Source organism: Rhineura floridana, chromosome 22, assembly GCF_030035675.1.
Source record: "Rhineura floridana isolate rRhiFlo1 chromosome 22, rRhiFlo1.hap2, whole genome shotgun sequence".
Lineage (NCBI taxonomy): Eukaryota > Metazoa > Chordata > Lepidosauria > Squamata > Rhineuridae > Rhineura > Rhineura floridana.
In genome coordinates this window covers 13,608,458-13,624,166 of record NC_084501.1, presented here as the reverse complement: position 1 = coordinate 13,624,166, position 15,709 = coordinate 13,608,458, and the positions used below count along the sequence as shown (strand labels likewise).

At 46.3% G+C, this 15,709-nt stretch overlaps 1 protein-coding gene across 1 annotated transcript; it reads right to left on the bottom strand.

Annotated features, from left to right (window-relative positions):
* Window positions 1-812: 812 nt before the first annotated feature.
* LOC133375247 (neuronal acetylcholine receptor subunit alpha-7-like) lies at window positions 813-12,740 on the bottom strand. The gene is made up of 8 exons (XM_061606928.1): window positions 12,670-12,740; window positions 12,113-12,222; window positions 11,243-11,322; window positions 10,318-10,485; window positions 6,665-6,859; window positions 5,221-5,307; window positions 4,029-4,138; window positions 813-2,036 (listed from the first exon to the last, which is right to left on the bottom strand). Exons 1-8 carry the CDS (start codon window positions 12,670-12,672, stop codon window positions 1,527-1,529), a joined length of 1,263 nt encoding a protein of 420 aa, XP_061462912.1. The 5' UTR covers window positions 12,673-12,740; the 3' UTR covers window positions 813-1,526.
* Between the last annotated feature and the right edge of the window lie 2,969 nt (window positions 12,741-15,709).

The following is a 15,709-nucleotide window of genomic DNA, read 5'->3' as shown; positions in this document are numbered from 1 at the left end:
AAATCAAGGTAACGATAAAAGAAAGAGAAGAAAAATAAGAAAAATATATGTTTACAAGTCTCTTTTGCTGATCCAGTAATTGTAAATAATTCCATTGCAATTAGCTGCAATTAAATTTTTTAAAAAAGGTTTCAATGCATCACCATTTTACCTTTTCTGATTTTTAGAGGATTATAAGGAATTTCTTTCTCTCTCCCTCTCTTGTTCTGTCTCCCTTTTTTCCCTTTTATTTCCTCTACTAGTGTGGGAGGTGGGTTTACTAGTTCGTCGTTTTATTTAGAAGGACAAAAGGGAGGGAAAGCCAAGATCAGAAGAACTTTTAGTGATGGGGGATTTTGAAAAAATGAAGAGTTGAATTATATGTTTCAGACGATATCAATGCTTAAGTTATTGATTATTTATTGCCGTTTACTTTTAATAATTTAATTTTTTTCTGTCTAAATAAAATTAAACGAAAAGCAAATCCAATCTATTATACGTTGCCATCGCTTTCATGTGTTACAGTACTATGGAAGGGATCCCCTAAGGGATTCTGCTAATATTTTCCTTTTTGCTGCCGCTATGGAAGGGTGGGTCTGTTAAAAAAAAAGCTTGTATGTGTCTGCCCTAACTGGTAACAAGACTTTGCCTTTGTAATGCCACTCCAAAGAAGGTCTTGGGGATGGGGAGTTCAGAAAGCTCACATACACACAATATCAAAACGGAAAGATATATTCTCACGTTTGGCACTGCATTTAACAAAAACTTGTTAACATACACAGAACTGTGAACATCTGAACATTCATCACGGTTCTTTTTTTTTTTAAAGAGGGGGAGTTAGATCTGTACAAAACAAAGAAAACAGCCCCAGATTCAGGGAATCAAAATGTTTAAACACACACAGAAAATAAGCACTTCTCAAGAGCATCTCTACATCTGTACAAGTACTCTTCAGTTACAAAAGCAACTTCCAGAAACTTTATTGCATCCTTTGTCTTCATGACAAGACGATAAAGCTCAGTATGTTCCCATTTTACAGCATGGGAGAACTGAGGCAAAGAGGAAGAGAGTGACCTTGCTCAAGGCCGAGGCAAGACTTGAATCTCTGGCTACAATCCATAGGGGGAGGCATATATACCTTGCAAGGACACACAACTGAACTGAGCGAAGGGTCTCCACGAAATCCTCAAAGGCTCAAGCAGGAAGCAATTCCCCGCCCTCCTCAAAACAAAAAAAGCCAACAACAGAGTGATGGAGTTGGAATTTGAAATCCTTCTCATTGGGGGTTAAAGACTCGCCATGGGGCGTGGGGCATCAATGTTGTCATCCACAGTAGTATGCAGAGTTTGCAAACAGCATTCCTAGGTGGGTCTGAAGTACAGGCAACGCTGCTGCATGCAAGCCTGCTTGTCCACAGCGATCCCTGTCCTGTTAGGCCTCACAGGAAGACTCCAGCAGCGGCCTGTTGCTGGAGGGGGGTGCGGGAGGGCACAGTAGAAAGCCGGAAGCTAGGCCTTGGCAAAACCTGCCGTTTTGTTGGCCCAACGTCACAGGAAATCCTTCGTGATGGCCTCGGGGAAGTTGGGCGCAGCCATAAGGATGCCAATGGAGCAGACGATGTGGATGAGGCCAAAGGTAACAAGGCAGAGCCGGTCCACGACGGCGGCCACGAACTTCCACTGGCCGCAGGCGGCATGAGCGGCATCTCGGCACCGGAAATGCCGAGCCACATAGCGCAGCTCCTGCAAGATGTGGCCCAATTCGGGAGCAGCAAGCAGTTCTTCGGGGGTAGAAGCCGGTGGTGACGGAAGGAAAGGGCGTGGCACATCCGGGGGCTTGGCTGGGAGCAGCACTGGCAGGACGCCCGAGTAGGCAAGATTGCCATTGGCAATGGGAACAGGTGGCAGGGCCTGCCGGGTTGGCGTGCTGCCGCCTTCGCTGTTGTCTGAACTGCAGCTCAGCAGGCTGGGGGCGCAGCGTGGCCGCCCCGCCAGCTCCTCCCCGGGTTGGCGCATGCGGAGCAGCCAGGCGCCCCAGCGCAAGACCACCACTTGCACCTGCACGGAGATGAGAAAGCAGTGAAATAAGCGGAACCAAGTTTATGGAGGAGGCGGGGGAAACAGGGACTACATTTGCTGTGGGACCCAGAAAGCAGGAAGGGCCAAGCAAGGGATGGGAAGACGGGACAGGCCTCCCAGGGAGTGTGTCCGCCGTCACTTGGGAAACCACCAAGTCAAGAGCAAGAAATCTTCTTTTGTTTTTCAGTCAACCCTGCAGGGCCATCACGAAGTTAGCTACATTTAGCACAGCAGGGAAGTTTAACCACTGCTAAATCTAAACTCGCAAGTTTTGAGAAGCAGAAAGAAGTGTTCAGCCGAGAATTGCATACATGTGGCAAACAGGTCGCATTTAAGATGATGAAGAAAGGAAGGCAAGCATGATGGCTTCGTGCTAATGGTTACGCAGCCAGGGGAGAACAAGGGCCATATTATCATCATCATCATTTATAGTTCTATCCCACCCTTCCGACAGCATACACAGAAGTGATAAAACAAAACGTGAAAACACCTAAAACTAGACATCTGCTTAGTGCACAGCTGGCAGCTGCTGAACACTTCATACAGCTCCCTGAAAGTTTGGACAAAAACCCAGAGCGGATTCCACTGCCTAACTGACGTCGTAGAGCCACCATGGACGGAGATTGCCGTGGAGGAACCTGGAGCCCACAAAGACCTTTCTTCCAGTGGCTCAGAGACGTGGCACGGTGGGGTGAATCTCCGCTCTGATGGCCGCTGAGGTGAGCATAAGAACATCGGAAGAGCCTGGCTGCTCGATCAGGCCAGTGGCTCATCTCCTCCAGCATCCTGTTCTCACTGGTCAATCAGACACCTCTTCTGGGAAGCCCACAAGCAGGACCAGTGCTCAACAGCAACCCTCCCCACCGGCGATTCCCAGCAACGGGTGTTATTCAGAGTCACACGGCCTCCGACAGTGGAGGGAGAAGCTAGCCCTTATGGCTAGTAGCTAATGACAGCCTTCTCCTCTTCCATGAATTTCTCTAATCCTCTCTTGCAGCCATCCAAGCGCATGGCCTCCACCACCTCTTGTAGACGCGAATTCCACAGATTAAGAATGCCTTAGCGAAGAGACAAGCCTCCCGTTCCCACGGTCCGCCTTCCCTGCACCCATGATTAGTTGAGGGGAAGCAAGACGCGTGGCTCCTTGCTTCATGGTAAGTGAGTGTAGAGCTGGGCCCCAAGAGGGCACAAGCAGAATCAGACTACTGGGCTGTAGCCATCGTTAACCTGACTCAAAAGAAGACACCCCTTAGGTCCACTAATTTCAGTGGGTCTCCTTTGAATAGGGCTAAGGCCACATCTGCACCGTACATTTACAGCACTCTTATACAGTAGGGACCCGCTTTACGGCGCTTCGTTTTACGGTGCTTCGCTAATGCGGCAGTCTCAATTAGACGCAATTAGACTAACGCCCCACTCATACGGTGCTTGTTCCGCTTTTACGGCGGTTTTCGGGCATTGCACACCATTCTATTCAATGAGTTCCGCTTTTCAGCGGTTTTCGCTTTTCAGCGGGAGTCCGGAACGTAACCCACCGTATGAGTGGGGCCCTACTGTACCACTTTAAACAGGCGTGGCTTTCCCCCAAAGAATCCTAGGAGCCGTAGTTTGTTAAAGGGGTTGAGTTACCCTCACAGAGCTACGTTTCCTAGAGCAGTTTAACAGTCAACCTGTCTTTCTAGGGAACGCTCTTTACTCTCTTTGGTCAGATCCATGCCACCCATTCAGAGCACCCATTGAATACCACTTAGAGAATCCTGGGAACTGTTACATTATGAAGGTCGCCAGGGACTGTTCTCCTAGCAACTGTCAGCACTCTGAATGAATGACAGTTTCCCAGGATTCTTTGGGGGAGGCTATGACTGTTTAAAGGGGTATGATGCCACTTTAAAAGAGGCTTCGGCCCACTACGTTCAGCAAAAAGAAAAAAAAAAGCGATGATCCTGAATTTGAAGTTTAAAAGAAACTCACCCATCTTGGCACGCAGCCACCGTCAGGGTCGTGGTGATGGTACCGAAGCACAAAGACTGTGGCGACCACAGAGAGGCTCACCATGCCCATGGTACTGGCAAAGTACTGCCCTAGAGGTGGGGAGAAAAAGGCTCTCATGTTGGGCTCAGTGGTAGGGATGGCAGAGAAAATTCAATTTGGTTCACATGTTAGCACAATCCCACTTAATTCACACTTCCTGAAACAATACGCGAATCGAAAAATCCTCTCAATTTTTTTTGCAATGAGGCTCTCCTGCCAAAAAATGTGTACTCAGATGTGTACATTAGGGTAAACCACTAGATGAAAATGCACACGTTAGTGAAAATAGCATACCAAAATGCATTAGATTTGGGAAGTTCGCTTGCAAAAATACATACACTCAGAAAAATGTGCTGATGAATTTTTGTAGTTACTTTTTTTTAAAAAAACATGCAGACAAATAGTGAGCTGAGTTTAAGGCTGGAAAAATGAAAAACTACACACAACGCAGAACAGTTGAAATCCATGGAGGGACAGGCGTTATCGATAGGTGGGAGATGGGATACTTAAATGGAACTTCCAGGTACAGCAGCAGTCTACACTGAGGATCAGATTTTTGGGAGAGGGAAAATCTGCTGCATTTCTGCTACTCGTTCAGCTGCTAAGGCACAAACATCTGACAGGAAGGGGAGGGGGAGAAAGCCGGCAACCTTAGCAATACTGTACCAAGCTACTTGACCAGCACAATCACACAGTGTCCGTCTAGCTGGATTACACCACTTCAGAGTGGAAGTGGGAGGAGAGCAAATGTAAGGTGGTATTCATGCATGTGATAAGGTGGTATTCATGTACACAAAAATAAAGGAATAAACTATAACCACCAAAAAAACACACGCAAGCAGGCCAGAGAGAAGGGCTATAAACGGGAAGGGAACCTTGGGCCACATTTAGCCTCTGGACTCAATGTTTCCCCTCTCCTGATCTACAGCCTCCAGCCATCTCCCTCACACGATAGCTTTAAATATCCGTGTGGTCCCTAAACATGCGCAGAGTGCCAACCGCAGCCTGCCTCTGCCATGTTTCGGAGCAGAGAGGAAAGGGCAGGCGACACAAGCCTTTCAAGCCCCTCTGAGGATTAAGCACTGCCCACCCTGTCCCAGACCAATCCCTGCCCAGGCCCACCCTCCCATACCTATGAGCGGAATGGAGTCCGAGGTGGCCGGCATGACCTCAGCCACAAGCAACATGAAGACGGTGAGCGAGAGGAGCACAGTGATGCCTGCGAGGGGGAAAGCAGAGGTCACTCCCACTGACCTTCAGAGACAGATTTCAGAGCAAGGGGCATAAAGCCAGGAAGGGCCTGCCATGAGGGTCCCCGGCCTCACACAAGCCTCGTCTCTTCTCTCAGCCTCAGTCCTCTTGTCTGCAATATGGGTACAACCAATACTGACCTTCCTCACAGGGCTGTTGTAAGAATCCGCCAAGATAATATCTGCGAAGTGCTTCACACCCAAGGGGTTTAAGGATTTGAAACGGGAAATAATCAGGATGTAGGCAGTCAAAAATCACAACGAGACTTCAAAGCGTGTGTGGGAGGATTGGGGAGGCCAGAGCTGGGTGGGGCAAGCTGCCCTCCTGATCCCAAGCTGTCATAGTGATGACCCAAAACTTCATTCTCCCCCTAGGGGAAAGTCAGGCTGATCCAGCCTAATCACCTTCTTTTCTTTTAAACTAAGTGTTCTACTCAGAGTAGGCCCATCGAAATTACTGGAACTAATTTAGTCGCATCCATTCATTTTAATGGATCTTCTCCAAATATGACCCCCTGTTGGATACAGCCCTAAGCTTCTAGTCCCTTTCTCCCACAAGTTAACCGGGGGGGGGGAAGCCATGCAGGCAAAATTCAGCTCACTTGCTCAGTGGGAGGTCAACCTCTGACTGCCTTCTGCAGGGCACAAGAGCCTCAGAAGAGCCCGGTGGCCGGATCAGGCCAGTGGCCCATCTAGTCCAGGCTCCTGTTCTCCCAGTGGCCAGACAGATGCTCTAAGAAGAAGCTCCCAAACAGGACCTGAGCGCAACAGCGGCACTCTCTCCTCCTCTGGTTTCCAGGAACTGGCATTCAAAGGCATACTGCCTCCGACAGAGGAGGTAGCAGGAGACTGAGAGCCTTTTCCTCCATGAAATGAGTCCAGAGAGATGACTGGGAGGCACCTTGTTCGTTAAAAAATTAAAATGCTGCGTTTATTAAAATGGCGCTAAATTAAGTAGGTTTCCTTCAAGCATTTCGGTTTTTGCCCACCCTGCAACCCTGTGACAAGCCAGGCTACCAAAAAGCCCCTCATTTCCATCCTCCATCTCTCCCCAAGCTGCACCGTAAACTGCACCCCGCCGGCCACCCAGCTCCTCCTCTTCCACCTCACCTCCCACTTCTGGGGAAAGGGCTGTAGCCTGCAGAAGGTCCCAAGTTCAATCCCCAAGGGCATCTCCAGGTAGAGCAGGGAAGGGCTCCTACCTGAAACCCTGGACAGCCACTGCCGGTCAGTGTGGACAATACTGAGCTAGATGGGACCAATGGGTGTAACTCCGTTCAAGGTCCCTTCCTACGTTCTCCCTGCCGATTAAGAAGAACTGCTTACCCAGAGAAATCTTCTCCCCGGAATCGGCGGGTAAGAGGAACATGAGGAAGGTCATAGCGGAGAGAAGCAGACAAGGGACCAGCATGTTGAGCGCATAATAGAGCGTCCGCCGGCGCATGGTCACTGCAAAGGTGACGTCCAGGTAGGGCTCCCGGCAGCACTCATAGAAAACTTTGTTCTGGCTGCCGGGTACACCTATCAGAGGGAGGAGAAAGATGGTGTCGGCATATACGGGCCACCCAGGTGAGTCTGTCGCTTTTGGGTTTTTTCAGATCCTTGTTTTCCCAGCCTCAAAAGCCTCTGAGTCGCCGGCAAGGCCACAATCATCTGCCTTACCCACCCCGCCTTTGAGGTCAGGACACAGGACCAACGCAGCTCCGCACAGATACATCTTCTGCGCTTTGGTACAATCTGTCGTTTCAAAACAAGGAAGTGAACGGTGACAATCCAGAGCAGCCTTCGGCAACTTGGTGCCCCCCAAATGTTGCTCAACTCCTGTCAGCCCCTGCCGGTGTGGCCAAGGATGATGGGAGGTACAGTCTAGCAACATCTATGAGGGCTGTAGGAAAAAGTAGACATGCATCTGCCTGTTACGTGTTAAACGCGTGTCTAGCTTTAAATGCAAGGAGAGGAGAGGGCTGCGGTGCTCAGGTCCTGCTTGCAGGTTTCCCGAGGCATCTGTGAGAAGAGGATGGTGGATTAGGTGGGTCTCTGGCCTGATCCAGTGTGGCTCTTATTATGGTTCAGAGGAGGGCAACAGAGATGTTCAGGGGACTGGAAACAAAGCCCCATGAGGAGAGACTGAAAGAACTCGGCATGTTTAGCCTGGAGAAGAGAAGACTGAGGGGAGATACGATAGCACTCTTCAAGTACATGAAAGGTTGTCACATAGAGAAGGGTTTCCTTTCCAACCAGAGAGAGAGGGTGGAAGAGAGCTTCAGGTAGACTATGGGGCAACCTGATGGTCATAGCTATGTAAGAAAAGCTCTACTGGATCAGACCAAAGCCCTATCGACTTCAGCATCCTGCCTCCCGTATTTATTTAGCACATTTCTATCCCACCTTTTCTCCGAGGAAATTTGCAGCTGAAGGGCAATTCCTGACAGCTGTCTCAAAGAGCAAACTATTACAACTCCCAGAGGCACACTGGCAGAAAAGATCTCAGAAGAAGGATGCAGACAAACTGGAACGGGTTCAGAGGAGGGCAACAGAGATGATCAGGGGACTGGAAACAAAGCCCCATGAGGAGAGACTGAAAGAACTGGGCATGTTTAGCCTGGAGAAGAGAAGACTGAGGGGAGATAGGATCGCACTCTTCAAGTACATGAAAGGTTGTCACATAGAGGAGGGCCGGGATCTCTTCTCGATCGTCCCAGAGTGCAGGACATGGAATAATGGGCTCAAGTTGCAGGAAGCCAGATTTCGACTGGACATCAGGAAAAACCTCCTAACTGTTAGAGCCATACAACAACAGAATCAATTACCTAGAGAGGTAGTGGGCTCTCTGACACTGGAGGCATTCAAGAGGCAGCTGGACAGCCATCTGTTGTGGATGCTTTGATTTGGATTCCTGCATTGTACAGGGGGTTGGACTTGATGGCCTTACAGGCCCCTTCCAACTCTACTATTCTATGATTCTATGTACTTAATTTGGCCCTTAGCGAGTCTTCATGTTGGCAAAGGCTGATCAGCGCACGGATGGGTGCTGTTGGCAGGTGCCGATCCAAGAGCATTCCATCAACCTAACAGGTTGGTGTCAATTTGAGTCTGTTCTTTGTCCGTTAACTGCTGCTTTTACTGATCTGGGTTTTCCCCCTCTTGCAAAAAAAATATTGATATTAATATCAGTATTTTAAAAGAAATGGGGGTGCCACAGCATCTGATTGTCCTGATGCGCAACCTATACTCTGCACAAGGGACTACTGTAAGGACAGAATATGGAGAAACCGATTGGTTCCCCATCGGAAAGGGTGTGAGACAGGGATGTATTTTATCACCCTATTTATTTAATCTATACGCAGAACATATCATACGGAAAGCAGGATTGGACCAAGAAGAAGGAAGTGTGAAAATTGGAGGGAGAAATATCTATAATTTAAGATATGCAGACGATACCATACTACTAGCAGAAACCAGTAATGATTTGAAACGAATACTGATGAAAGTTAAAGAGGAAAGCACAAAAGCAGGACTACAGCTGAACGTCAAAAAGACTCAAGTAATGACAACAGAAGATTTATGCAACTTTACAGTGGACAATGAGGACATTGAACTTGTCAAGGTTATCAATACCTTGGCACAACCATTAACCAAAATGGAGACAATAGTCAAGAAATCAGAAGAAGGCTAGAACTGGGGAGGGCAGCTGTGAGAGAACTAGAAAAGGTCCTCAAATGTAAAGACGTATCACTGAACACTAAAGTCAGGATAATTCAGACCATGGTATTTCCGATCTCTATGTATGCAAGTGAAAGTTGGACAGTGAAAAAAGCGGATAAGAGAAAAATCAATGCATTTGAAATGTGGTGTTGGAGAAGAGCTTTGAGGATACCATGGACTGCAAAAAAGACAAATAATTGGGTGTTAGAACAAATTAAACCAGAACTATCACTAGAAGCCAAAATGATGAAACTGAGGTTATCATACTTTGGAAACATAATGAGAAGACAGGATTCACTAGAAAAGATAATAATGCTTGGAAAAACAGAAGGGAGTAGAAAAAGAGGAAGGCCAAACAAGAGATGGATTGATTCCATAAAGGAAGCCACAGACCTGACCTTACAAGATCTGAACAGGGTGGTTCATGACAGATGCTCTTGGAGGTCACTGATTCATAGGGTCGCCATAAGTCATAATCAACTTGGAGGCATATAACAACAACAACAACATCAGTATTTTGAAAGGAAACGCTGAGAATGTCAAAAGAAATATCTATATGTTTAAATATTGATAGCTTGAAAGGAAATATCGATAAACGAAAGGAAATATTGATGAATGGAAGGGCCATAGCTCGGTGGCAGAGCATCTGCCTTGCATATATAAGGTCCCAGCACAGTTCCCAGCATCTCCGGGTATGGCTAGGAGAGAATCGTGCCTGAAACACTGGACAACTGCTGCTGCCAGTCAGTGTATACAATACTGAACCAGATGGACCCATGGTCTGACACAGTATGAATCAGCTCCCTACGTTCTTAAAGGAAATATCAATAAAATTATTGTTCTTAAAATTTATTTTATTTATTTATTTTATTTTATTGCATTTCTAAACCGCCCTATAGCTAACAGCTCCCAGGGCGGTGTACAACACGATAAAACCACAATATTTAAAATACAAGCAAGTGTGTATTGCGCATACAATTATAAAACATATTTAAAAACAGAGTAAAAGAAAATAAACATAAGATTAAATTAAAAAAAAACATATAAATTAAATAAAATAAATTAAATTAAATTAAAATTCTAAACTTCCAAAATAGCTGCAGGAAATCACTACATAAAAATCTGTTCCACAATGATAAAGATTAAGCAAATTAGTGGACAATTTGGTACTAAATCTGAAGTGAGAGGAATTCTAGCACATCCCTGATCCAGAGAAGAGAGGGCCCCTGAGGTCTAGAACCTTGATACAGGGTATGACACAGGTATTCCCTTACCCACAAGGTCCCACTCGCCATTGGCCACGTAGCCAGACGTGTCCATCTCCAGCATCCGCAGGTCGAGCAGCCAGCCGTCGTATGTCCAGGAGCCGAATTTGAGGTCGCACTTCTGGGTGTCAAAGGGGAACCAACGGACGTCGATTCGACACGTGCTTTTCAAGATGCCTGCAGGGGCAAGGAGTGGAGTTAAAATGGGCGCGCCGCTCAAACAGAAGTTAAATTGTAACAGAAGCACAAGGGAAGATGGCAGGGGGAGAGGACGTTGATTATTAGCTGATTTCCCTGCTACACACACACCAACAAGCTGCTTTTAAAAATACCACCAGGGGGAGCTCTAACTTAACTTACATTGTTGCAAGTCGCTTGGAGACCTTCCGGCAACAAGCTACTAATAAATCTAATAAATACTACTACTAATTTATTCATAACCATTGTCATAAAAGCTATTACTTCAGAGCTGCACAGCATTTCAGAGGCTTCATATCAACGTACAAGGCTATAATAACATCATTAAAAACACCAATAAAGCATCTCATTTGTACCTCGTGCAACATCCCATTCCCAACTGGGTGCCTTCCAGATGTTGCTGGACTCCACTTCCCATCAGCCGGCTTGACCAACGGTCAGGGATGATAACAGGAGCTGCAGTCCATCAACAACATCTAGAAGGCGCCACATGCATCAGTGGCCACCCCATCAGTGGAGGCTTTCAGCACCTTGGGCAACTCCTTGAAAAATTCAGACTAATACCCGGAGTGGATTCTGCTGCCATTTGAACCACCCATCTCCGCTGCACCCCATCCATCCTCCTCAAGGTATGAGGATGCGATGGATGAATTAATCTATAGAGAAATGTACATCCCACCCTTCCGGCTGTGTAACACTCAAACCGGCTCAGTTTTGGGGCCCACGTCCATCTCACCTGGGGGCAGCCACTGGCAGTAGCCGCTGGAGTTGACCAAGACGTGAGTGTGGAAAGTGGAGTCAAAATCTTCATTGGCACTGGGAAGAAAGATATACAGGGATGAGAGTAGGAGGAAGAGGCCCTGTGAAAACCGGAGTCGGACTTCTTTCCCAGCTGCCTCGACTGAAAAGCAGAGAAATGAACATTCCTGCAACTGGCTAACCACTAGGTCCTGGGGGCACCAATTCAGTGTTGCTCCAGACTGACTGACGCCTACTGAGGGCTGAAATTCTCCTTGCGATGGTAAGCTGGTGTCCCACTGAGGCTGGTGCCCAACAGTAGGTGGAGGCAGGGACAATGGCCGGCAGAGAAAGCTTGTTCTAGTTTGGCCCCCATCTTTTTCTCTGCTCAGTTCTATAACAGGCAAAACGGAGAGTCGGGAAGAGGAAGCAGACACGCAGGGCCAGCCCCTTGGAGTATCATATTTAATATCCACAGTTGCTGGCAGAAGAAGTTTATTATTAATAAAGGCATCTAAACAAACCTTCCAGCTATCCCAGAGGGTGCCTGTATTGGATGTGAATTATCTCATGCATGCATGTTGTTTTAAACTGGGTTTATATATATATGTATATATAATGTCTTTTTTTAAAGCAGAGTCCTAGACAGGGGACATTCCTAGCCTTACCTGGTGATACCATTGCAGGTTGAACCTGGGACTTTCTGCATGCAAAGCAGGAGTTCTGCCACTGAGCTACGTCCCCCTTCCCTCAGAGGTTCTTGCCTCTGGGACAGTCTGTTGCCCGGCTCTTGCGGGTCCCCACTTACTAGCCATCTGGATCATCCAGGGGATGAAAAAGGAACAAGGAAAGCCAGAAAACATCCCACCTGTTGTACAAAAGGATGTCAGGTGTCCAAATCCGGTCAGCAGAGAACCGCAGAGTTTTCACGCCCGGGTATTCCGATTCGTTCCACCGCAAGTAATGATCATACCAGTACTGAAGAGAGAAAGAGAGCAGCGTTCAAGGGACCTTGCCAATATTTAGTTTGTTGAAGAAGTGGCCCTCGTGTCGCCTTCATATGAAGTGATTCAATGCATCACAATTGTTACCAACATTTGGCGCAACCAAGTTACACTTTGCCACAGCTGAGCTGCTCAGTCCCACCAATTTGGGGGCAAAGAAAGTGAGCTTGGCAAGAGCTGAGCCGCAACATCCAGAAGCAATCACTATTTGGGGCAAATAGAGTTAGTTATGAAAGAGCTGAGCTGCCAGGATCAGAAACTGCCGCTGTATGGGGTCAAACAAGATGAGCTTTGCAAGAGCTGAGCTGCTAAGATCAGAAGAGCTACTCTGCCAGATAGATTGACACAACTCAGTTAATGACACTGGTAAAGGTGCATCTGGATCCTTTGCCCTTCAAAAAACCCCAAACCATGAGCTTACCATCTGCAGCCAGACATTGGTAGTCAAAACTTGGTTTTTCTCATCCTGCAAATAAGAAAAATGGAAAAAATTAAAGGATCAGGAGCAAAGGGGCAAGGAATTTTAGAAAGCAAATAAGGGGGAAGACACTTCCTTCACACAAGCTACAAGTCCCACCGAAATCCCATATTTAAGATGCAAAGATGCATGGACAATTTTGTAACCCCGATTAAGAACTCAAAGATTCAAATGCCACTAAATTTACAGAATGTTTTCCATGTGGCAGAAATTCAGTTGCTTTGGCGTAGAATTTCCATCATGTTAAATGCTCCATTTTTAAGGGACATTTTCAGCAACAAGTTAAAATCTTTTCTAGGGCTGCATCCTTCAACTGATGAGTCTTTTTTAGGACTGGAACTTCTTTAGTAGACTCAGAAAAAACATCCCAAATTAAACAGGCAATACATTTTTAAAAAGTTAAATATTTTTACTATAAATACTTATAAAAACTGCAGATGGCAGCCAACACATTAGTAGAGCTATTCTCTGTTCACTCTGACACACCAGAGGGAACGTCTCTTGCAATATGTTAGAAGATGCATTCCTCCCATATTCTCACACCGAACAGAATGCCTCTTGCACTACCATATTAGAAGAGACACCCTTCCCACACAAGAGAGAATGACTCTTAAAATACCATCTTAGAAGAGGCATTCTTCTCATATTCTCACACAGGAGAGAATGCCTCTTCTAAAATAGTCCCTGCTACACCATCTGAAAATTTCATTAAAGCTCATCTGATGAAATCAATTAAGCGTCCTTTACTCAGAGGTCCACCCTCGTCTTTACAATTCTAAAAACACAGTTGCCTTCAAACTTAATGGCTGAAGGTCAGTACCCTAAATCTACACCTTGCTCTCTTCTAAGACTCGGAACTCCAGCAAGTGTTTACAGTGGAATTTGGGCTTTAAAGATTTTCAAGACAACTTGTCATTTTGATCAAAATCCATCTACACTCGGGAACTCACTGTTAGCAAAGTCACTTAAATAACATAGATGGAATCCAGAGACAAAAGTCCTGATAACACTTTAGTGAGCAAATTGAACAAAATTGGACCCTTGGATGATAAGGGAGTCAAAGGTGTACTAAAGAACGATAAGGAGATTGCAGAGAAGCTAAATGAATTCTTTGCATCTGTCTTCACAGTGGAAGATATAGGGCAGATCCCTGAACCTGAACTAACATTTGCAGGAAGGGATTCTGAGGAACTAAGACAAATAGTGGTAACGAGAGAGGAAGTTCTAAGCTTAATGGACAATATAAAAACTGACAAATCACCGGGCCCGGATGGCATCCACCCGAGAGTTCTCAAAGAACTCAAAGGTGAAATTGCTGATCTGCTAACTAAAATATGTAACTTGTCCCTCGGGTCCTCCTCCGTGCCTGAGGACTGGAAAGTGGCAAATGTAACGCCAATCTTCAAAAAGGGATCCAGAGGGGATCCCGGAAATTACAGGCCAGTTAGCTTAACTTCTGTCCCTGGAAAACTGGTAGAAAGTATTATTAAAGCTAGATTAACTAAGCACATAGAAGAACAACCCTTGCTGAAGCAGAGCCAGCATGGCTTCTGCAAGGGAAAGTCCTGTCTCAGTAACCTATTAGAATTCTTTGAGAGTGTCAACAAGCATATAGATAGAGGTGATCCAGTGGACATAGTGTACTTAGACTTTCAAAAAGCGTTTGACAAGGTACCTCACCAAAGACTTCTGAGGAAGCTTAGCAGTCATGGAATAAGAGGAGAGGTCCTCTTGTGGATAAGGAATTGGTTAAGAAGCAGAAAGCAGACAGTAGGAATCAACTGACAGTTCTCCCAATGGAGGGCTGTAGAAAGTGGAGTCCCTCAAGGATCGGTATTGGGACCTGTACTTTTCAACTTGTTCATTAATGACCTAGAATTAGGAGTGAGCAGTGAAGTGGCCAAGTTTGCTGACGACACTAAATTGTTCAGGGTTGTTAAAACAAAAAGGGATTGCGAAGAGCTCCAAAAAGATCTCTCCAAACTGAGTGAATGGGCGGAAAAATGGCAAATGCAATTCAATATAAACAAGTGTAAAATTATGCATATTGGAGCAAAAAATCTTAATTTCACATATACGCTCATGGGGTCTGAACTGGCGGTGACCGACCAGGAGAGAGACCTCGGGGTTGTGGTGGACAGCACGATGAAAATGTCGACCCAGTGTGCAGCAGCTGTGAAAAAGGCAAATTCCATGCTAGGGATAATTAGGAAAGGTATTGAAAATAAAACAGCCGATATCATAATGCCGTTGTATAAATCTATGGTGCGCCCGCATTTGGAATACTGTGTACAGTTCTGGTCGCCTCATCTCAGAAAGGATATTATAGAGTTGGAAAAGGTTCAGAAGAGGGCAACCAGAATGATCAAGGGGATGGAGCGACTCCCTTACGAGGAAAGGTTGCAGCATTTGGGGCTTTTTAGTTTAGAGAAAAGGCGGGTCAGAGGAGACATGATAGAAGTGTATAAAATTATGCATGGCATTGAGAAAGTGGATAGAGAAAAGTTCTTCTCCCTCTCTCATAATACTAGAACTCGTGGACATTCAAAGAAGCTGAATGTTGGAAGATTCAGGACAGACAAAAGGAAGTACTTCTTTACTCAGCGCATAGTTAAACTATGGAATTTGCTCCCACAAGATGCAGTAATGGCCACCAGCTTGGATGGCTTTAAAAGAAGATTAGACAAATTCATGGAGGACAGGGCTATCAATGGCTACTAGCCATGATGGCTGTGCTCTGCCACCCTAGTCAGAGGCAGCATGCTTCTGAAAACCAGTTGCCGGAAGCCTCAGGAGGGGAGAGTGTTCTTGCACTCGGGTCCTGCTTGCGGGCTTCCCCCAGGCACCTGGTTGGCCACTGTGAGAACAGGATGCTGGACTAGATGGGCCACTGGCCTGATCCAGCAGGCTCTTCTTATGTTCTTATGTTCTTAAAAGCACTGTATAATTTGAAGAGCAAGGAACAGAGAGGTTTTGTCTGTCT

What these genes read in the sequence shown, in the direction of transcription:
- LOC133375247 (XM_061606928.1), bottom strand. An exon ending in CTGCCAGTGGCTGCCCCCAG is followed by an intron (nt 10,486 to 11,242) that starts GTGAGATGGACG and finishes TTGCCCCTGCAG; the next exon opens with GCATCTTGAAAAGCACGTGT. An exon ending in CGGGGAGAAGATTTCTCTGG is followed by an intron (nt 5,308 to 6,664) that starts GTAAGCAGTTCT and finishes TCCCCCTCGCAG; the next exon opens with GCATCACTGTGCTCCTCTCG.